The sequence below is a fragment of the Typopeltis vanoorti genome, chromosome 4 (assembly GCF_054136105.1).
Source record: "Typopeltis vanoorti isolate ZY-2024b chromosome 4, IOZ_Tvanoo_1.0, whole genome shotgun sequence".
In the NCBI taxonomy this organism is placed as follows: Eukaryota; Metazoa; Arthropoda; class Arachnida; order Uropygi; family Thelyphonidae; genus Typopeltis; species Typopeltis vanoorti.
Window position 1 is genome coordinate 155808633 of NC_143552.1, and position 24538 is coordinate 155833170.

At 35.3% G+C, this 24538-nt stretch overlaps 1 protein-coding gene across 5 annotated transcripts in view; it reads right to left on the bottom strand.

Moving 5' to 3' along the window:
• Positions 1-24538, bottom strand: part of LOC150107782 (eukaryotic translation initiation factor 4 gamma 3-like) — a 949069-nt gene that overhangs the window by 34390 nt on the left and 890141 nt on the right. For all 5 annotated transcript variants that reach the window (XM_090392049.1, XM_090392050.1, XM_090392046.1 and 2 more), the window contains exons 29-30: positions 13218-13352; positions 1445-1526 (exon numbers count right to left, since the gene is read on the bottom strand). In XM_090392049.1, the coding sequence (XP_090248175.1) occupies positions 1445-1526; positions 13218-13352 (217 nt within the window). The remainder of the gene's footprint in view (positions 1-1444; positions 1527-13217; positions 13353-24538) is intronic.

Sequence of the window (24538 nt, forward strand, 5' to 3'; positions counted from 1 at the left end):
GTTTTCTTGAAATGGAATGAATGTGTGTGTGTGTGTGTGTGTGTGCAGAAGGGAGATCAGTTTCCTCCCTCAAATTCACTATATTGAACCTTCTGCTGTAACCATTTCTTTGGTCCCTATGGTTTCATTATAGTGGGTGTCTGCTGCATATTCCATTTCACCTCTTCATTCGACAAGCCTTGCTATGCTCAAATATTCCAAGCCTTCAAGATCTTCCATAATTAATGAATTGCAGACTAATCTCCTTACCATTCTCCATTCAGATTACTTTGTCACCTTCAACAATATCAAGACACATTCCATCAACGAGATATTTTTTTTGGAAGAATATTTACTTTGTTGACTTCAATTAATCCTATACCCCCTCCCCATTTTTTTCAAAAAAAAAACTATTACAGGAAATGAAGATACACTGGTAATGATTTTACATGACATTTGAAAGCCATTTATAAGATCTTCCCACATGTCATACTTTCACTTTTCTGCACAGTAGCATGCATACTACTGAACAATGACTGACCTGTGCCAGCTCCAATGGGCCACGTTTCTTTTTTTTTTTTCTTTCTTTCTTTTTTTTTTTTTTTGCAATGGTTCATGCTACCCCTTATTGTATTTTTTTTTTGTTTTTTGTTCTTCCTAACCCAGAAGAACTCACTATCAAATGTGGTGAAACTATTTATATTATCACAACCTATTAAACCCAGTGTCAGTTATTGTTTGTCACAATAAATCTCATTTAATTAATATCTTTTGTGGCCTACTTTTTTAGGACAACCAAAAAAACTTTGCTTTTTTTCAGTTTGATGTTCAAAAATATTTTTCCTGTTAATATACTATACGTTACTTCATTTTGACTCACTTCATTCTGAGAAGAGATCAAACACCTATGTTAAAATCCATGGGTTTAGTTTTTCCTGTTGTTTCCACTGACCAGAAAATGTAATGTTAGTAATGATAGTTGCTGCCTAAGTAGGTTAATTTCTTTGAGAGATTAGCACTGGTGATCAAGCTCTCTCTCTCTCTCTCTCTTGCAACATGCAGAAGCAAACTTGCATTTCTTCTTTCTGCACACATACAAAGCTGTCTTTTCATAAAAGTAAAATTATTACCCCCCTTTGTATGGTCCACTCTCGAGTTTCATACAATTCAGTATAATACTTCACTATAACTCAATCACAGTATCAAAACTGCATGAATGCAATGCACAGTGTATTGAAAATACAACAGCTGAAATGTAAACATTTCAAACAGGTAAAAAAAATAAAATAAATAAATAACAATTAAAAACAATTTATGCTTTCCAAGTTTAGGACAATTTAGTATTTCTATCAGATCAGATTCTTTTTATGATCCGCCACTTTCTACTTTTATGAAAAACATTATATTATTTTAGACAATAATTATGATTTTACTAAATATGGAAGTAATTTTTTGATTGAATTACCTTCAAGAGCACTTTCTATGACAGCAGTCACCAAGGCACGAATAAATTGAGGCTCTTTGGCTCGATTCTCACCTACGTTTGTCTTATAAAAAATAAATAAATAAATCAGTATAAAAAAAATTTAAATATAAACTATCTATAGAAAACTTAGATTTTTGTATCAGTTACATTAAAAAATCATATCATCATCATAATCAATTCCTGATATGTACCTTAACTGAATGGGCAGATAAGATAAAATGGCAGTCCTATATAATTAAGCTTACATAATTTTTGCTGGCTTCCTCTCATTGATTTTTTTTTTCTAAATTAAGATGTTATTTGTAAAGTCTCCAATAATGGCAGATCTTTGAATTTTGGTTCTGTAACATCCTATTAATTGCATCCTTCCACTTAACTGTTGGGTTTTACTCTTTTTCCCCACTACTCTGATACTAATTACTTGTTTTGTTAACCATTCTTCTTTTCTGTTTAGGTGATCACACTGCCATTGATTAGCTCTGTTCAAAAGAAATATAAAAACAGAAGAAAATTCACGTAAAAAACTATTAATTATACTAAAGTTTTTTAAGTGAGTTTTCCATTTTTATATTTCTTTTAATTATGCAAACTCACAGTATTTCATTATTGAAACAAATTAGCTCTGTTCATACATCCCAAAATGCTGACAATGTCAAGTTTCTTCTAATATCTTCATTTTTTAATATGCCCCTGTCAATGATGCCATTTTTATAACCAAAACTAATATGCCTTACAAGCAAGTATATAGGGCTGCAGTGGGATTTCCTTTTTCACATTTTGCCCACTCTCAATATAGAACAGTTAGAGATCAATGCATTCATAATCAAATCTTTAGTACAGCTTAATTATGCTGTTGTTGATTATGTGTTTGTTATTCTAGTCCAATGTGATTACTGAACACGTAAACATAAAAATTAATAAAAAAACTTTTTTTTTTGAAACAGATTAAATAAATATATATATATAACCTGCTGCTGCTGACTGATAAGAAGTCTGGTTTAGCACAACTGACCACAGAATCTTCTAGTTCGAGGACTTATTTACTTTATAGCTGTTTTATCAATACAATGTCCAATTTTGAATTGTAGGGAAAGAAATTACCACTTATGATTGATAAAAATGAAACTATACCATGAAATTTTTGGAAATTAGAGGCAGTCATTGCATTTAAAATATGGGTGGTGTAATAATGCTCCAGCACTCTTTTCTTGAACAAGAGTTCAAATTTGAATTAGCCACAATGAAAAAGACAAGCTACTAAGCAGAAGATTTTGTGGTCAATATCGATTTCAAGTTGTGCTAAACCACATTTCTCACGAGTGCTTGGCTCACATTGTAGTGAAATCCATTAAGCTGTTTTTCTTGTAACTCTCAGGTACACTCCTTTGGAAAACAATGAATTAGATATTAGGTAGTCCCCGCTGCAGTGAGAGAGCGGAAGATAGCGCAAGAGGTCAATTTCGGTGCCAAAAGATAAGTTATTTTCAGAAGTTTTTAATGACAATTAAGTCATTTTGTTTTGCATCATTATATTTACGAGTGTTTGATTAGGGTAGTGTTTAATTTTCTAATTTTTAGAAGTTTAACATTTGTTTTATTGTATACTGTATCATGCATCATGATGCTGATAGCAAAACAATGGTGGACGATTTTAACATGCATGATTATGTTAGCTGCAGCATGTGCAAAATGAATGGCTTTTGCAAATGAGAGATTTTTGGAAGGAGAATGATACTGGGGAACATGTTTCTAGAAAGTGTTTCATGAGCAAATGCCAGACGTGTGAAGAGAGTAAGAAGAGTGACAGCAGTCAGTTGAAAGACAAGTATGTGATAATGTGATTGGTGGGAAATGAGGAGAATGACCAGAAGGTAATGGAAAAGATCGAGCACTTACGTGAAGTACTTCGCAGAACAAAACGTGAGACTGAGTGGTTGGAGAAACACCTAATGGATGATATGACAGAGAAGTCCTTGAGGAAAGTGTGACGAAATCAGATTTTCCTGAAGCTAAAATAAAGGATGAACAGAGTTAAGGTGAAAGAGATGTTTATTTTAGCTGGTACAAAAGCAGATGACAAGTGTGGTATGTGAGAAGACATGAAAGAGTTGATAGTGCATGTTAAAAAGAAGAGTGAGAAAGTAAAAGTTGTGTCTGTTTATGATAGATGCAAGCTGAGATGGAGAGCTATGATCATGAATGAGTCAGTGCAAGAGGAATGGTGTGGAGAGAGTTTGAAAGACAGAAAGATTTATATAAGGTGGATGGCTTGCATGAGAATGGATTTGGTGTCAGGAGTCTTGAGAAAGTGCTGTTCAGACAATTCGTAAGTACAAAGTCAGGGAAACTAGAATGTTTAGGGAGGATCCAGGCAATGTATAAGTTAGTAAGCGGGAGAGTGATTCAGAGGTTAACTTTAGTCAGCTAAGTGACAAAAGGTGTAATTGGAGGTTTTGGAATGAAGGGTGGTATTGCAGTTTATGTATACTAATGCCAGAAGTATTCGAATTAAGGTTGAGGAATTTTCAGCATTGATTAGCACAACTTGGCATTAGTGACACTATGGGGACATAGATTGAGAGGAGGAATGGTCATAGGCAGGGTAGGAAATGAAATTTATAAAGCTGCTGAGATTTAATTAACTGAGGCAACATGCAATGGAGGTGACACAAGGAGGTGAGTGCTGGATCTGATCACTGCATCAGAGAACTTAACCAGTCTGACTATGCTGCCTCAACTTGAACAGAGTGATCATGTAGTTTTGACCTGGGAAACTACCAGATATGCAGAATTTTCTATTAGGAAGGGATGTGTGGAATTACAAAGTAGGCGATTATGACAAGATGAGGAGATAGCTTTCAGCAGAGCAATGGCATAAGAATTTGGAGGGGAGAGAGAGAGAGAGATGTTGGTGCATGGGAGGTGGTTAAGGGGTGTTTGAAGAAAGCAGTATCTGAATGTATACTTAGAATAAGAAGGATAAATCAGGTAGGAGTTAGATGGATGAACAGCTCCATTAAGTAGGATTGCACAAAGAAAAGGTTGTTGGGAGGGGAGGATTATAAAGAAAAAAGTGATCAGCATGCCCAAGAGCAGTATAAGGCCAGGCAAGCAGGGCAAATGGTATGGTAAGGAATGCTAAGGCTAATTATGAGAGAAAACTAAATGTCCTAGGACATGCATGGCACTGATAAATGCATGTTATTTTGAACTTGGTGATTAATATTTGTTTAATCACTTGGAGAACCCTGTAATCCATAAATGGCATCTCCCACTAGATATTATGGAGTAGTCTGAATATTTGAATAAAGAGCAATGGACCATAAAAGGCTGTCAACTGGACAGCAAGAGAAGTAACCTTCCTATAATCCTATAGCTGGGTCTGATCTTATCCTCCACTTATTTTAAGGTAGATCCCTTTCTGTTATCTGTCCTATTTAGTCTCATCATCAAATTCCTGACAGAATATTATGACAGCACTACACAAAAAAGTTACATCATTACTAACTTCCTATTGGCAATTTTCCTCAAAAATTAGCCTGTTATCTCTCAACATCCCAACATTATCAGATCTTATAATTCTGTCTTCCAAGAAACTTTTTACTGTACCTACATCTTGGTCTTTCTCTGGGTTCTTTTCCTGCATCCTGGCAAAGAACACTTGTTTTGCCAATCTTTCCTCTCCCATTCTGTTTAAGTGGCCATACCACCTGAGATTAGTTCTGCTAACACATTCCTGAATGCTAAAAATGTCAAGCTCCTTCCTAATATCCTTATTTTTAATATGACACTACCATTGATGTAATCTGATCAGTCTCCTAATTTTTCTCAGGAATCTTGTATCTGTGGTCTTCAGTCTTTGTTCAAGATTTTGATTTCTAACCCAGCTCTCAGATCCATAAGTTAAAATTGGTTTGAACACTCTTGTATACAGTGCTTAGTGTTTTAACTAATCTTTCTAGACCCCCCCCCCCCCCCCCATAGCCCAGTTGGTATAGTTGAAGCCCTTTGGTCAGAAAGACATGGGTTCAATTCCCGTTCATGATGTGAGGAACCTTTATCTGGTCTCTAGCGACTAAAGGTGAATTAATCGGTACATACAGAAGTAGAGGGTTTTTTCCCACCCAGAAAATCAGGGTTTTCGTCCCTCAGAACAGGCAAACCAACCCAATGAAAACGCACGGATTTACAGTCATAAAATACACATTTAATCCCTCATTAGGAGGGCTCAACCTGTCCCTAGGGATGGGGAGGAACCCCATACAAAATAAATTAATTAACCTTTCTCTTATTCCATATAAATTTGAGTTGACTTCCTACCATGCCAGCTATGCTAATTCTGCTATCTATTTTCAAATTTAATTTGCCATCTTCGCTAAAAATTGTGCCTAAATAGCTGAAATGCGGGGACATATATTCAGGATGTGCTAGGTGTGCAGTGCGCACCAACAGAATAGAAATATCACTGATATTATATTTTTGCATTTATTCCTGTTTAAAGACTTCCCTAATTGTTTCCTGGTCTCATGTGATTCCTAAAATTAAACACAATATACTAATACTCCATGAAGAGGACATATTTTGATGCGCAAACATTGCATCACATTTACGTTAATAGTCCAGGTGTGTGGGCATAAATATGGACACCTCTCAGCCATTTGAACAGACGTAAGAATATACAGCAGGTCAAATTATTAGCATTCCAGTGGCTTTTGAACTATTCAGAACAATAAGGTGAGGCAGGGTGGGTGCGCTGATACAATAGCATCCAGATCAGCTGCTGTGATTGGTAATTGTGTCAACCAATACAATTGAACATTGTAATTTGTCATGAGTTGTTGTTTTTGTTTTCTGAGTTTCATCTGTTTTGTTTGCATGAAATGTGAACTGATGTGTTTAGGATACCAATATAGACAAGTACTTTTCTATAAATAATTTATCACTCTTTAGTCCATATTTGTCCATATTTACAATGGGAAACAGTGCTGACGATCTACTGAATATCCCATTTTCTGCCAAAACTTTTGCGAATTGTATGATTATAGTTGAAAGAGGTTGGAACCTGTATAAATAATTAAGTAAAAGGAGTTATTTCAGCCTTTCTTTGGCTCAACCCGGAAAAATAATAATTTCCGAAGTGATTACTTTTTCTGATTTCAGTGCATATTATATGAACTGTATTTCAAAATCATATCAAAATTCAAATTATCCATGTCTCACTCTAGTATTTGCCAATGATAATCTAATCTTATCATGAAGCATAAACCTACTGTGGTTTTCACATAAACGCCATGTGTGAAGCATAGCTTTTGCTCTTTTGACGTTTATTCTTTTCATATTTAAAATTATACGAATTGATAAATTAAAGTGTTCAAAGCCTACAATTAATTGTATTGGACCAATTAAGATGACCTTTGATGTGCTATGAAATCATACAGTCAAATTGACGTGAATTTTGCAGCATTGGTCACACGACAGCATACCCAACCTAAATGGACAAGTGATGCCACTACTGAAATGTTTTATTTGTTCTATAGGTTCTCCATTCAGGATGCAGTTGATGTGTTCAATGTCTCTGCTTATTTTCATTGTCTGTGTCTTTTTACTGCTGGTTTTCATACCAAATTGATGATCTATTCAATTTAGTCAGAGAATCTTACAGACTTGTAATGGATTTATTTAAGAGTATAAGATTATCTGCATAAAACAAAGCACTGAGATTCACATACCCAATTTTGATATCATGTTTAACAGCACTTTCCTTCATAATATGATTCATATAGATGATGAATAACAGTGTGATATGCCTAGTCTCACACCTGATTTAATCAAACTATCTTCCTGTAACCCATTCACAATTCTAACTGCTGAATTACAAATTGAAATATAGACTAAGTAATGCTCGATTTAATATCCATTTACACCATATAAATAGAGCATTTTGAACTGCTTCCCTCTTAGTACTTGTACTATGCCTTTTCCAAATCTACAAAACTTAAATAAAGATCCTTGTTATATTCTCTATTTTGTCTCTTTTGTATAAAATTTTGTTTGCTTAAGATCGCAATGTCATTATAGTATTTGAAGACTAGAATCTCTCTTTTTTAGCGTAATTGCTGGTTAGGGTATGACCCTTTAGCTTAGTGACATATCTAAGTTCAGATAATTCTCAAATGAAATCCTGGCCCAATAAGTTGGGAGATCCACAAGACGTCCAGGTAAAAATAGCATTACTATGAATCTCAGGGGGGGAAAAAGGAAATAGAGATGGATTTTGGTGATGACCTTGTAAGAAAACTAGAGATAATTTAGGAAATGGAAAAATGAAAAGTAGATAATATGGTCCTAACAGAAACAAAGAGAAAGGTAAGAGTTATGAAATACTGGGTAAATATTTATATATGTGGAGTAGAGTGGTAAAAGTAGGTTGGCTAAAGCTAGAGTATCTCCATAAGAACCAAGTAAAAAAAGTTAGGAAGAAGTAAATGAAAGGTTTATAAAAGTAATGATTAAAGTGGGTGGGTTTGAAGTTTTAATAATTGAAACTTATACACTATGTGAAGATGCCACATTCGATGAAGAGTATTTTGAACATTTAAGAAAAATGACTGAATCAGCAGGTAGACACAAAGAATCGTTACTGTCAGGAGACTTTTAACAGTCAAATTGGGCAAGGTGGTCATCATTGTGTGGTAGGACTTCGTGGGGAACATCATGGTAATGACAACGGATGTACAGGATATGATAGTACTATATGAAAAATTTACATCATTACTAACTTCTATCTACAATTTTCCTCCAAATCAGTCTGTCACTTGTCAAGACTCCAACATTATCAGATCTTATATTTCTATTGTCTAAGGCACTTTGTACCGTATCAATCCACCTATATTTTGGTCTTCCTCTGGGTCGTTTTCCTGCCAACCTGGCAGAGAACACTTGGTTTGCTAATCTTTCCTCGCCCATTCTGTTTAAGTGACCATACCACCTGAGATCAGCTCTAATGCATTCCTGGATGCTGACAATAATGTCAAGTTCTTTCCTAATATCTTCGTTTTTAATATGCTATTGCCATTGATACCATCTGTTCACACCTCTAATCTTTCTCAGGAATCTCATATCTGTAGTCTCAAGTCTTTGATCAAGTGTATTACTTCTGACCCAGCTCTCAGATCCATAAGTTAAATTTGGTTTGAACATTGTCTTGTATACAGCTAATTTAGTGTTCCGACAAATTTCTCTCTTATTCCATTGAGCTTTCTAACAGATCTGTTGATTCTGTTGTCTATTTCCATATTTAATTTACCATCTTCACTAAAAATCATGCCTAAGCAGCTTAAATTTTTTACTTGTTCCACAGGTTCTCCATTCATAACACACTTGACATTTTCAATGATTCTGACTATTTTCATTGTCTTTGTCATTTTATTGCTGACCTTCATACCATATCTATTACAACAGTAATTCAATCTAGTCAGTGAATCTTGCAGACTTGTAGCAGATTTATTCAGAAGTATAACATCATCCGCATAAAGCAAAGAGCTGACATTAACATCTCCAATTTTGATATCATGTTTCCTTCATTATCCCACTTTCCTTTATAATGTGATCCATATAGATAATGAATAACAGAGGGGATAATGTACATCCTTATCTCACACCAGAATTAACATTAAACCATCTTCCTGTACTTCCTTCAATTCTAACTGCTGACTTACAACTCAAATAAAGACTAAGTATTGCTTGATATAATGCCCCATTGACACCATATAATTGTAGCGTTTTGAATAGCTTCTCTCTTGGCACCTTGTCATATGCCTTTTCCAGATCAACAAAGCTTAAATACAGATCTTTGTTATATTCCCATGCTTTCTCAACTATTTGTCGTAAAGTGAAGATCTGATCCTGACAGCCTAAATAGTGATCACTTCCCATTTCAAATCCTCTGTACACTCTGGTGTCCTGCACCAGGAAGAAAACATCACTTTCAACAATAACATAGTGAATGAGACTTTTCTTATTCCTTGTCTCTTCTCTCCATGTGAATTTGTGCACATTTTTATGTTGGAACATGGTGTTAGTAATAACCAGTCCATGTCCTGAGCAGAAATACAACAGGTATTTGCCATTGTTATTAGTTTTGCTCTTTTCTCCAAATTTTTGCAAAATATTTTTGTATGTCTGACAATCACTTCCTACTATGCTATTTAGATCCCCAACAAGGACCAAGTTTTCCTTTTTCATTGTGTCAGTTGCTTTTTCTAAAGCCTCAAAAAATTCCTCCACTTCTACCTTAGTAGAATCTTCTGTGGGACCATAGGCACAAATAAGTCTCATTGTCCAGTTTCCCATTCTCATTTTTGCCCACATCACTCTACTTGAGACTGCCTGCCATTCAAGAAGATTAGCCTCTATTTTGTGTTGAATACTATGGCTACTCCTTCTTTTCTTTGATTGTCATTGCCTGAATATAACATTCTGTATTTATTGCTCAGAAAGATCTCACCAGTTTTTGTCTTTTATGTTACAGTCACCCCTATTATGTCGATCTGGTAGTTATCTCTAATTCCTCAGCTAGCCCCATTTCTTTGCAATTCAGGCTTCTTATGTTGATAGTACCGATCTTTAACTCTGGTGATGTTGAGTTGGGGGTGTGTTTTCAGATTTGTTCCAGTAGCTGACTTTTCGCTGTTTGCTCTGGTTGCCTGGTGAAAACAATGGGGGCCTTTTTAACCGGGCGAAGCCCCAGCCGGCACAAAATTTTGTCATGTTGTACCATCATTCTGTATTTTGGTTTAACCAATAAGAATACAATTTGGTCAGCTAAATCCTAAATTGCCAGCTCATCCTCATTCGTTCAGTATCCAGGTAGTTATCCAACAGGGTGCACCACGAGATGGTGAGGATTAGACATTAGGTCAGAAGCCCTGGTCGGTTCTCTGCATTCCTTTAAAGGCTATGTGGAGGTCTCCTCTCAGTTATATAGCTTTGACCCTGAAGCACCCAATGTAGGTCTATTCAGGTACTCAATGGCTATTATAAACAAAACTACACATAAGTTCACATGGACCTACTAATCAGATCTCTAAAATCAATAACTGATACCAGGCAAGAAAGAATGGCAGTAGTGCAAGATATGAATGTAGTACAAATAATCATATGGTGATAAGTGAGACTGTGAGTCCTGTTCTGTGTAAGAGCTCAAATGCCTCACATGATAATGGTAGAGTTAGAGATTCCTAGATACAATACCCTACCATATTCCAAATTGGGTTTAACCAGGAGGATCTGCATGTGAGCTGTATAATCATTTAAAGAAATGTGTATATGAGGCTGTTGAGGAGCTCCTTGAAAGAGAAGGTAAGAGGCAAGTAACTACTATATTTTGAATTTGGTGATGAATGTATGTATGATATTAATACCTAATGAGCCAGTTTCCTGCAGACATTAGTGTGTTCATTAATAGAAATTTTTTGGTTGATAACAGAAGAAATCACATGCTCCTCAACACAAGATCAAATGAACAAAATACTGTTTAGAAGCTCTGAAAAACTAGGCAATGATATTTGACCAGTCAAGAAACATTCTAATCATTAGCATGTGGAATCAGACCCACATACAGACAATCAATTTTTGCACAAAAACCACTGAAGGAATCAACTCCTCTGGCAGAGTTTTCCTGAAACACTATATTTTATATGTACTGTGAGTATATATAGAATTCAAAAACATTCCATGAGCTATAAGAAAAATCAGATTCCTATTTTTTATGGCATCACACAACTTCAAAAAAGTTCTCTTCTATCATGTTCCTTGTTTTTTTTCTATCTGTCAAGTTCTAATCTACACAATCTAATAATCCTTTATCATTACATTGGTTTATTATTATTATAATTACCGCTATTATAGCATGTTTTTGTTTAGGAATGTCCCTTATTTAAATACATTGGCTATCAATATATATATATATTTAGGGCATTATTGGTGAGTATAGAAGGCAATTAAGGTAGAATAAAAGAGGTGGAAAAATTTGGTACATACCTCTTTTGATTCTACGATGTCTTTCACTTCCATGATCTCGCTGAGGGTTGTTGTTTACAAGTGGGGGGGAGAAGAGGGAGGGAGCGTGGGAGTGTGTTTAGGCACGGGAAAATAAGTTTGGATAACCCGGGTTAATATTAATAATATATATATATATATAAATGTATACATATATTATTTTGAATCAGGGTGCATTTTTGTGTGTGTGTGGGGGGGGGGGGGGGTAAAACTATTGTGATAACTGGGGCAGGTTCCACACCCCGTTAACCCTTCCCCAGTTATCACAATAGTTTACCCCCCCTCCACAAAAATGCACCCTAATTCAAAATAATATATGTATACATTTATATATATATTATTAATATTAACCTGGGTTATCCAAACTTATTTTCCCCGCGCCTAAACACCCCCCCGCTCCCTCCCTCTTCTCCCCCTCCGCTTGCAAACAACCTTCAGCGAGATCATGGAAGTGTAAGACATCGTAGAATCAAAAAAGGTATGTACCAAATTTTTCCACCTCTTTTATTCTACCTTAATTGCCTTCTATACTCACCAATAATGCCCTAAATATATATACCCCTCTTGAGTATTGATAGCCAATGTATTTAAATAAGCGACACTCCTAAACAAAAACAGGTTATAATAGCCGTAATTATAATAATACTGTTTAAGAGGAGTAACATGGGATTTTCCCCAGAGACTATACTTGGTTTATTATGTTTCCCAACATTAAGCTAAGAGTTAATGGAGATGGAAAATCTCATGAAGAATCATCTTCCTGAATTAATCCTCTTATCATATGAAAATACTGCGGGTAGTTATTATAATTACTGAGTTTTTATCTCAGAATAAGAGAGAAAGATAACAGTATAGATGATAAAAAGACTTGAAAATACAGGGTGTTTCAAAAGGGGTATTACAACTTTGAATGACAACAGAAGGTGGATAGATGAACAATTTTTATTACTGTGCAAATATAGCATAAGTGAAGTTTCAACACAGACAGTTAAAGTTTGATATGACTGCATCCAGTAATTCTGCAGACGTCCTATCTGTAAGCAATTTCCTGTCACATGTGACAGAGAATATCTGGTGTAACTTCAGCAATGGCAGCAGTAATTCTGGAACACAGCTCATCCAAATTGGCTGGTAGTGGTGGTACAAACACTCGATCTTTCGCAAAGCCCCAAAAGAAAAAAATCTAATGGTGTAAGGTCGGGGGAATGCTGTGGCCATGCTACAGGCACCCCTCTACCAATCCACCTGCCTGGAAATAACCTGGCATTTCTGTCAGGTAATGAGAAGGTGCTCAGTCTTGCTGGAGATCATGTGCCTACTAGGAGGTTCTTTGCTGCATTGCATGCAGAAATTCCTCTGAACTTGTGTTGCAGACCTCGTTTTCACAAACCAAAACATACAACATCGCTCTGTACCATCGAAAGTTGCCATTTTCAAATGGTGTAATGTATTACACCACCTAGTGTTGTCATTTAGTAATAAAATTACATGAGCAAAAGTTAATGTTTCACTACATTATGACACTCACTCAGCTTTTGTATGTCTTCCGAGTTATTCTCTGTTCTCCTGCAAAGTTGTATACACCCTTTTGAAACACCCTGTACTTTTATTTATTGGCAGAAATAGAGTTGATGCAAAATTTTAGTTATGAACAAAAATTAATATTTTTAGACTTAAAAATTTAAAAACTTACATTTATCCAGTCAAATATTTCTTCATTATCAGCTTGTTTCTTCTGAATCAGAAAATCCAGGTGATTTTTAATATCATTTATTGGAAACTGGTTGTTTACAACGGTTTCAGTATTGCTTATTGTGAATTCTAATTCCTAAAATAAGAATTTTTATTACCTTTCAGAATTTGCTACTTTCAATGTATATTAAAATACAATTAAAATAACAAGAGTAAAGCGTTTATCTGAAAAGTAAATCATATTAAAGAAATATTTAAATGTAATTCAGAGAATAGCAGTTGTGGTAAGTAGCTTTAGTAGCTGATGCAACTAAAGCTAGATCAGTATTTTATTTGTGCTATTCTGGCCAATTTACCTGTTTTGCAGGAAGGAAAAAAAACCTACACCTTCATATGAGAATGGAAAACAACATATAACACACCATACTCTTAACAGATTATGATAAGTTATGTTCATTTACATCATTTCTTTCAAGATATAAGGATATCTTCAGGGATCAGAGTTAAACATTGTGAAATACATTATGGTATTTATACATACTGTGAAATTGTGGCAGAAATGTGTACAGGTACATGAGCATTTCTATTTATTGAGCTAGTTGGGTGTTAGGTTTTAGGAGTAGCATTTTCCAGATTTCTGGCAAGCATATTTGTTCAGTTGGGTGCATTCACAATTGATCTGATGAACAGCTACTGGCCTTCGATTGTACAGTAATTTTTTTTTTTTTTTTTGTCATTTTATCTGTTGAAACATTTCTAGAATAAGGTCTGCTATATCTGATTACCTGTATCTATTTATTATTTTCTTTGGAGAGAGAGAAAGCAGTAGAATGTTCTGATATTACCCATAATAGGATAGTTTTCAACCATATGGAATTTTCTAGATGCCTGGTAAGAGAAGGATGTGGATGATCTTTGGTGAAGAGAACAAAAGAAATTAGTTTCATAATATGTAAGGAGTAGTAGTTCTGGAGTGATTTTGCAGGATTATTTTAAATTTTTCTGAGGGTCACCAAGTAGCATAGATGACCTTGCTATGGTTTCTATTTATAGAGGATGGAAAAGAGGGAGTTATTTGAAGGTGAAAGTTTATCATGCTTTTTGATTTACATGCAAATTATTAACACTGAATAGAAACTTTTTTAAGAACAGTTTATTAAGTAGTTCCCTCAACAGAACAAAATAATCCTACTCTTTTGAAAAGACTTTAAGAACTCCATACTGTTTGATGATAGTGATGGGAAAGGTAATGTATGTATCTGTTAACATGAATGAGTTTTCTGTAGACTATGAATTCAAGAACTTAATGAAATAATGAGGTAAAGACATACTGATAAAATTAAAATGGTAAAACACAACAACAAAAAGCTTTCATAATGTTTACTGGATGCAGAACCTATACTTTATTATCTTTCATGTTAAGTTACATTAAGCCAGAATGGGGAGGGAGAGAAAGGAACTGAATCTTGGTATAATAATAATATTTGGTTGCAGATCAAGTGTCGATCAATTTTATTATTAAACTGAACCAACTAATTTCGCCACACTTTAGGGTACTTATAAGTTATAAGAGTACTTATAAGTTTAAACAATCTGACAATTATGCATAACTGCAAAACTGACAAAAATAACTGTAAAAAACTGACTAGAATAATTACAAATAGGATAGTATCGAACTATCGATTGTTTGCTCACTGCCTAAACTCCAACTACTTTTCTTGGAAAAATAAGATCTATCAACAATTAACAGGCTTGGCGATGGGCTGCCCATTCTCACCTTCATGTGCTGATCTCTTTATGGAAGACTTAGAAAACAAAATCCTATCCCAAATTATTCCAAAAACTAAAATTTGGTTCAGATATGTGGACGATATCTTCATCGTATGGAACAATAACAAAGATGACCTACATGATTATCTCAAAAAGATCAACTCCTTCCATCATTCTATCAAATTCACGCTGGAACTTGAAAGAGAAAACTAATTACCGTTTTTAGACATCTTAATCAAAAAAACAAATTGATGGAAGTATAAATCTATCGGTGTACAGAAAACCGACCAATACAGGTCACTACCTACATTTTAGTTCCTCTCACCACATCTCACATAAACTCAGCATTGTACACATGTTAAAGAAAAGAGCGATTCGCATCACAACGGACAACGAGACCCTTCAAGATGAGTTAAAATTTATTTCCAACAATCTGTATTTGAACGGATATCCAAGAAGACTAGTCAATAAAAGGACTTTATGTCAATAAAGTCCTTTTCTCTGAACCACCACAAAGAGAACAAGAAGATATTCAATATATAAAAACGATTACAATTCCATTTGTAAGTGGCATCTCCAACAAGCTCGCCAGCCTCCTCAAACAACACAAAATAAGAGTAACATTTAAACCAATAGAATCTATTCGTAAACTACTAAGATCTCCAAAAGACAACCGTCCTTTCTATAAATATGCTGGAGTTTATAATATTCCATGCACTTGTTACATCGGACAGACTTTGAGAAGCCTCGAAATCAGGCAAAAGGAACACATTGGCTATGTCAAAAACAACAGACAGGATATTTCTGGCCTATCGTCTCATTTCTCTACAACTAATCATGTCATCGAGTGGGACAAAAGCTGTTCTCCTTACATAGAGAAAGATTACCATTCAAGAATTTTCAAAGAAGCAGCCACAGTAGTCCATTCTACTGTCAACCTTAACAGAAATCAAGGCCTAATACTCCCAGAGATATGGAAAACCCTAATCAAAACTTTAAAAATGGAAGAAATGAACTTTAATACAAACTACAGAAAGTTCCTTAGCAACGGCTAGCTAACCTTGTACACGCGATACATGTTTCACTCACGTTCGATACTATCCTATTTGTAATTATTCTAGTCATTTTTTTTTTTTTTTACAGTTATTTTTGTCAGTTTTGCAGTTACGCATAATTGTGAGATTGTTTAAACTTACAAGTACCCTGAAGATGCCAACAGTTAAAGTGTGGCGAAACTAGTTGGTTCAGTTTAATAATAAAATTGATCAACACTTGATCTGCAACCAAATATTATTATTATTATACTAATTTATGATCAAGAAAATACCTTCACGAGGAACAGAATCTTATTTTTAAAAGGTACTTGTGGTATAGTATAATTATTAAGGTACAGATATTTCATACTAAAACCAATAGTACATCTTCAGTGTCACACAAATAGTTAGAGGAATAGAATACAAGTAACGAACATTCGGTGGATCACCTATTAAAATACAATCATTGTTGCGTGCTAGGAAATGATAGAAAATAATGATTAATTAATATTTAAGATAATTGGTTTTTTTATTGTTTACATAAAATAAAAGTCTCCCACATCTTTGAGAGAGAGAAAATCATTTCGATTCAAATTCAGTTGGTGTAAAATAGCTTCACAACTTTCTTTAAAAAGGCATTCATATTTGAACCTGCATCTATGGAAAGAGAATAACTTTATCCCACTGGATATTATGAGTAGTGTTAATACTGTGTTGTGCTAGACCAGACTTCTGAGGTTTACTGTATTCAATATAATATTGATTTTCTTTAATTCTTTTTTTTTTTTCCCACAGAACAGCCAGTTTGTCCAAAATAAGAAACATCGCATTCACATGGTATTTGGTAAATGCCAGCCAAAGATAGAGATGACAGTTTATCCTTTCTAGAAGGCAATAAAGAATCGATTAATCATACAACAAGAACTTTCCATCATTAAAAAGTTAATGGAATCGTATAATTACAACCACAATCAAATCCAACAGATAATTGAATCTTATGTTCCAGTACCTAAGGTTTCTTCAACAGTTCGCAGAGTTCTAATCCCTTACATTCCAGGAATCGCAGAACCTATAGGTAGAATTTTGAAACAGTACCAATCATTTCCCACATATGTTCCTATCAACAAAATTTCCTCTTTATTGCCTTCTACAAAGGATAAACTGTTACTTCTATCTTTGGCTGGTGTTTACCAAATACCACGCGAATGCGATGTTTCTTATTTTGGACAAACTGGCCATTCTGTGCAAAAAAAAGAATTAAAGAACATCAATATTATATTGAATATAGCAAACTTCAGAAGTCTGGTCTAGCACAACACAGTATTAACACTACTCATAATATCCAGTGGGATAAAGTTATTCTCCTCCATAGATGCCGGTTCAAATATGAACGCCTTTTTAAAGAAAGTTGTGAAGCTATTTTACACCGACTGAATTTAAATCGAAATGATTGTCTCTCTCTTTCGAAGATCTGAGAGACTTTTATTTTATGTAATCAAAAAAAAAAAAAAAAAAAACCAATTATCTTAAATATTAATTAATCATTATTTTCTATCATTTCCTAGCACGCGGCACCAATTGGATTTTAATAGGTGATTCACCGAAGGTTTGTTACTTGTATTCCATTCCAATAACTGTTTGTGTGACACTGAAGATGTACTATTAGTTTTAGTATGAAATATCTGCACCTTATTAATTAAAAAGTTATTACCATGGTCTTATGTGTTCTTTTAATAAAGGAACAGAATGTTGAAATTTATAATACTAAGACACACAATGTGATTTGCATATTACAGGAAGCAAGTAAGACCTAAAAGGAAAAGTTCAACTGGTTATTTTAACATAATAATAATAATAACAGCAGTCATGTCAGATGTTTAACAGAATAACTTCCCAAAATTGGGAAAGTGTGAAGCAATTATTATCATTTAAATCTGGTTTGTGGAGAAGTGCTTCACAACCTTCTTTGTTCTTGTAGAAAGACTTATACGTTGGCAACACACGATTATTAAATTATTTAAGGAATTTACAACTTATACTGGAATATTAATTAAAAGAAACTTTAATAAATGTGAAAACACACCCCAACTCAACATCACCAGAGTTAAAGATCGGTACTATCAACATAAGGAGTCTGAATGGCAAAGAAATGGAGCTAGCTGAGGAATAAGATAAGTACCAGATCGACATAACAGGGGTGACTGAAACAAAAAAGACAAAAACTGGCGAGATCTTTCTGAGAAATAAATACAAAATGATATATTCAGGCAATGACAATCAAGGAATAGAAGGAGTAGCCATAATATTCAACACTAAATATGAGGCTAATCTTCTTGAATGGCATGCAGTCTCAACTAGAGTGATGTGGGCAAATATGACAATGAAAGTTATTTGTGCCTATGGTCCCACAGAAGATTCTACTAAGGTAGAAGTGGAGGAATTTTTTCAGGCTTTAGAGAAAGCAACTGACACAATGAAAAAGGAAAACTTGGTCCTTGTTGGGGATCTAAATAGCATAGCAGGAAGTGATTGTCAGACATACAAAAATATTTTGCAAAAATTTGGAGAAAAGAGCAAAGCTAATAACAATGGCAAATACCCAATGGATTTCTGCTCAGGACATGGACTGGTTATTACTAACACCATGTTCCAACATAAAAATGTGCACAAATTCATATTGAGAGAAGAGGCAAGGAATAAGAAAAGTCTAATTCACTATGCTATTGATGAGAGTGATGTTTTCTCCCTGGTGCAGGACACCAGAGTGTACAGAGGATCTGAAATTGGAAGTGATCACTATTTAGTCTTGAGCAGCTCTCAGATGTGAACTGTAGACTAAAATACACAAAGATTATTGAAGAAAAAATGAAAGAGTTTGAGAACAGGAACTAGATCTTGGAGATTCAGTGGCAAGCCTTAAAGAAAACCTTGACTGATTCTGCTAGAGCAGGGATTGCCAAACTTCTTTGACCGTTGACCCCGTCAAGAGTTTCTTGACTTTTTATCGACCCTCTCTATTTTACAATTACGTAATTATAATAGGACAAGCAAAACAGACGTGTATGTGAGTTTTTAGATTGTTTATTTTATAGTTACAGTGCTTCTTCTATGTGTAATATAGTATATATTACTTTTACTACTACTATTACTATCACTGGTATTACTAGTGATATTAATAAACTACTGGTATTACTACCAGCCCTGCTGAACTCTTCAACATAGAGAAGTTTAGTTCGTGAATGGATAACGATTGGATTATAATATGTATGTTGATGAATTTTAAAACATTAACGCTCCCTTGTATGTCGATGCGCAAAAATTAGAACTGGGATCAACACGTGCGCGGTTCATATTTACTAATACTTACACACATTCAAACTCGTTCCTGCCGCGCGGGAACCACACCATCCATTTATTGGTAATTACGTCATTCTAGCCCACTTGATTGGCCTCCATAACTATTTTCATGACCTCGTTCCATCTTACAGGTCCTATTCATGTCACTGTTCCCACGATTCACTCTTAATTGCGTTGTCATTCAGGAAGGAGGTAATCCAAGTTAACCAAATTAAATATTACCCATACAATGATGTCTTATATTTTTCTATCGACCCCTGATCCCAAATTGACCCCTAACAATGTTATATCAACCACTTTGCTAGAGAGACATGCGGTGAAATTGTCTGCAAGGATAGAAAAATTGGAACTCCACGGTGGACACAGGAAGTTAAAGAGGCAGTGAAGGAAAAGAAGAAAGCATATCAAAAGTTGCTGGCAAATAAGTCAGCTTGTGCTCTTAGACAATACAGAGACAAATGTAAGAAAGCAAACACTGTGTAAAACTAGCCAAACAAACGTCATGGGATGACTCTGGCAAGAACATAGAAAATAAATATCAAGAAGGTGGCAAAATATTCTGGAGGTTGTTGAAGAAGCTTAGAAATGGAGGAAAGAGTGCTGCAAAAGGACTTAGAGATGATAAAGCTGATAGGAAAATGGGAGAAAAAGATATCCTTGAAGTATGGAGTAATTACTTCGAAAAATTGCTAAATGAAACCAGCAGTGATAGCACAGTGGTAAAAAACACTGACCAGGAATGCAGTCAGGAATACATATCCATACTTGAATTAGAAAAAGCTATCAAAGGCTTGAAATGTGGAAAGGTAGCAGGAGTAGATGATATTTGACCAGAAATGCTGAAGTATGGTGGTATAAAAGCCTTACAGTGGCTGCACTGCATAGTTCAGAAGTCCTGGACAGAGGGACGAATTCCCAATGATTGGAGTTGAGCTCTCATAGTACCCATATATAAAAAGGGAAATAAAACTGAATGTGAGAATTACAGAGGTATTACCCTGCTGAGTGTTCCTGGTAAGTCTTGTGTAACACTGTACACAAGACTTACCAGGAACACTGTACACAAGACAGTGTTCAAACCAGATTTAACTTATGGATCTGAGAGCTGGGTCAGAAGTAAAACACTTGAAACGGTTGAGAAGATTTGTGGAAGAAAAGCTTGGTGAAGTACAAGCTGGATTCAGGCAAATAGAGGCTGTCAGGATCAGATCATCACTTTACGACAAATAGTTGAGAAAGCATGGGAATATAACAAACATCTATATTTAAGTTTTGTCGATCTGGAAAAGGCATATGACCAGGTGCCAAAAGAGAAGCTATTCAATATGCTACACTCATATGATGTCAAGAGCATTATATCAAGCAATACTTGATATTTATTTGAGTTGTAAGTTAGCAATTAGAATTGAAGGAAGTAAAGGAAGATGGTTTAATGTTAAATCTGGTGTGAGACAAGGATGTACATTATTATCCCCTCTGTTATTCATTATCTATATGGATCACATTATGAAGGAAAGTGATATTAAACATGATATCAGAATTGGAGATGTTAATGTCAGCTCTTTGCTTTATGCGGACGATGTTATACTTCTAAATAAATATGCAAGATTCCCTGACCTAATTGAAAAACTGTTGTAATAGATATGGTATGAAGGTCAGCAATAAAAAGACAAAGACAATGAAAAGGGCTGAATCATTGAAAATGTCAACTGCGTTGTGAATGGATTTAGGCTATTTCAGCTATTTAGGCAAGATTTTTAGTGAAGATGGTATGGTAGGAAGTCAATTGAATAAATTCATATGGAATAAGAGAGAAATTAGTCGTAACCCTAAATTAGCTGTACTCAAGACAGTGTTCAAACCGGATTTAACTTATGGATCTGAGAGCTGGGTCAGAAGTAAAACACTTGACCAAAGACTAGAGATCGCAGATAATAGAGTTTATATCTGCGATCTCTGTATCTGTGAAAGATTAGAGGCGTGAACAGATGGCATCAATGGCAATATCATATTAAAAACAAGGATATTAGGAAAGAACTTGACATTCTCAGCATTCAGGAATGCATTAGCAGAGCTAATCTTAGGTGGTATGGTCACTTAGACAGAAAAACGAACCAGAGGAACACCAAGATATAGGTGGATGTATATGGTACAAAGTGCCATAGACGATAGAAACATAAGACCTGATAACGTTGGAGTCTTGACAAGTAACAGACTGATTTGGAGGAAAATTGTAGATAGGAAGTTAGTAATGATGTAAATTTTTCATATAATACTATTATATCCTGTACACCCCTTGAGGGTACATGGCAGGAATTTGATGATGATGATGATAAATATTTCCTATATTTAGGCAATGTCACATTGCCATCTTCATGGGAAAGCAAATAAGGCAGAAGATAAGAAACTATTGTTGTTTCTAAAGTCCTAATGATTCCCCCTAGAAAGCTATATTGGGTGTCTTGGCCGTTAGGCTGTTGTTCTCATGATGTAAGTCTCCCAAATTTGTCGAGGTTTGGAACGTTTTTTAGAGCTGAGGCAGATTCTATCAATAATCTTTCATACTTAAACTTACTGCGGTGTATTACTTTGACTTTCTGTGGCAGATACCCAGAGCATGATCTGCAAGCCCAGAGTGGCTGTACTGGTGAAACCACATGTAGTCTTTGTGTTCCGAAATCCTGATATTCGCTGTCCTGCCTGTTTGGCCAAAGTAGGACAGTTTATAGCTGCAAAGGACCTGGTGTAGGTCTAAGGTAAGTGGTTGGTCTTTGGTAGAGCGGATAAGGGAATGCTAATTTTTTATATGGTTTGTAACAAGAAGTCAGGTCATATTTTTTAAGGATTTTGGTTATTTTTTCCGAGGTGCCCTGGATGTAGGGAATGGTGATAGATTTAGTGTAATCTTTATTGTGAAGGAGGGTTGTGGTTTACTGGTTTTAATATTTTTTTGAGGGTTGTAGCCATTGGCTACGAAAATTTTAAGGATGTGGTTTAGTTCTGTGGTTAGGGCGGTGTCATCTGAACAGATTAATTTTGCCCTGTTATACAGTGTTTTAATAACCCCATATCGTTGTAAGGGAGAGGGGAGGAGGAGGAGGAGGAGGAGGATTGCTGGTGAATGTATCTGCCTGTATTGGTGGGTTTTCTATAAACAGAGAAAACCAAGGATCCATCAGGCTGGCACGTGATTATAGTGTCTAGGAAAGGGAGGCTGTTGTTTTCCTCTTTTCCCAAGGTGAACTGGATTCTTGGGGGTGTTGGTTGTTTAAGTGTGTTAAGAAGGAATGGAGTGTATCTATCTGAGCCATGTGGTCAAAAGCGAACACATCATCCACGTAGCGAAACCAAACAGTGGGTTTTTGTGTCAAGAGTTTAAGGCTTTCTCTTCAAAAGTCTCCATAAAGCAGTTGGCCAAGGACTGGATTCTTGGGGGTGTTGGTTGTTTAAGTGTGTTAAGAAGGAATGGAGTGTATCTATCTGAGCCATGTGGTCAAAAGCAAACACATCATCCACGTAGCGAAGCCAAACAGTGGGTTTTTGTGTCAAGAGTTTAAGGCTTTCTCTTCAAAAGTCTCCATAAAGCAGTTGGCCAAGGACTGGATTCTTGGGGGTGTTGGTTGTTTAAGTGTGTTAAGAAGGAATGGAGTGTATCTATCTGAGTCATGTGGTCAAAAGCGAACACATCATCCACGTAGCGAAGCCAAACAGTGGGTTTTTGTGTCAAGAGTTTAAGGCTTTCTCTTCAAAAGTCTCTATAAAGCAGTTGGCCAAGGGTGGGGAGAGTGGTGAGCCCCTCTATCTTCCACTAGACCTACCTGGGGTATACCAGGTCCCTTGCAGCTGTAAACTGTCCTACTTTGGCCAAACAGGCAGGACAGCGAATATCAGGATTTCGGAACACATAGACTACATCCGGTTTCACCAGTACAGCCACTCTGGGCTTGCAGACCACGCCCTGGATATCCGCCACAGAAAGTCAAAGTAATACACTGCAGCAAGTTTAAGTATGAAAGATTATTCATAGAATCTGCCTCAGCTCTAAAAAAAACGTTTCAAACCTCAACAAAATTTTGGTGCATGAGACTGCCCCAAATTTGGGAGACTTACATAATGAGAACATCAGCCCAACGGCCAAGACAAATATAGCGCACTAGGGGACACCATTAAGTATTTAGGAACAACAACAGTTTCTTATCTCCTGCCTCATTTGCTTTTTGTAGTGCCTGCGTGCACTTGTCATATTTGTATGTTCCCATGAAGATGGCAATGTGGCATTGCTGAAATATAGCAAGTATTTATTAAAGTTTCTTTTAATTAATATTCCAGTATACATTGTAAATTCCTTAAATAATTTAATAACCTTTTTGTAACGTCATTCTGTTAAAAATCAGCTTTTGTGCACAATTTCGGTTTTATTCTTAACTGTTAATGGAGAGTTAAAAACTATTAACAGTCAATTTTTTTTCCATTCTAGAAATCTCTCAACTAATAAACAACCATAAGTGCAGATTTCACAAAATAATCAAGAGTAAATCTTGCTTATGTCACTCCAATTTTGAATAAACAGCATGAAAAAGCTTGGAGAAACTTGAGGGATAGTTCCTGGTTATCTAAATATTTACAAATATAGATTTATAAATGTGTAGTAATGTTTGCAAAACTACAGTTCTAAATTTCCAGGTTTGGTATCATTGAATTAAAACTTATCAGAATGTCAAAAACTGATTTTGAGCCAAAAGTAGAAAACTTACATCATGCTTGGCTGCTCAGTTTTGGACATGGTTTGTTAAAATAATATAAATATATCTCTAAGCATTTGATCAAGTTTAGTACAAAGCAGAGTTTTAATGCGTGATTTTTCTAATTTTCTGCATGAGTCAGTGAACAGACAATGAATATTCCACGATATCTCATTTGTTGTTCAAAATTATGTCTTTTGGTGTGTGTTCTTTTCTTCAGATTACAGGCACAAGAATGGCAGAGCATCTGGGTGCATATAGTTTGCAGATGTTTGGGTAGGGGAGGGGAGGAAGCAAACAAAGGACATTATATCATACCACACAACCCACATAATCTCTTGGACACAAAATTGAAAGCCTTAAAAAAGTCTTAGGCAAAACAAGGAAATCATATAGTAAGAGTGAATAAAGTTCCTACT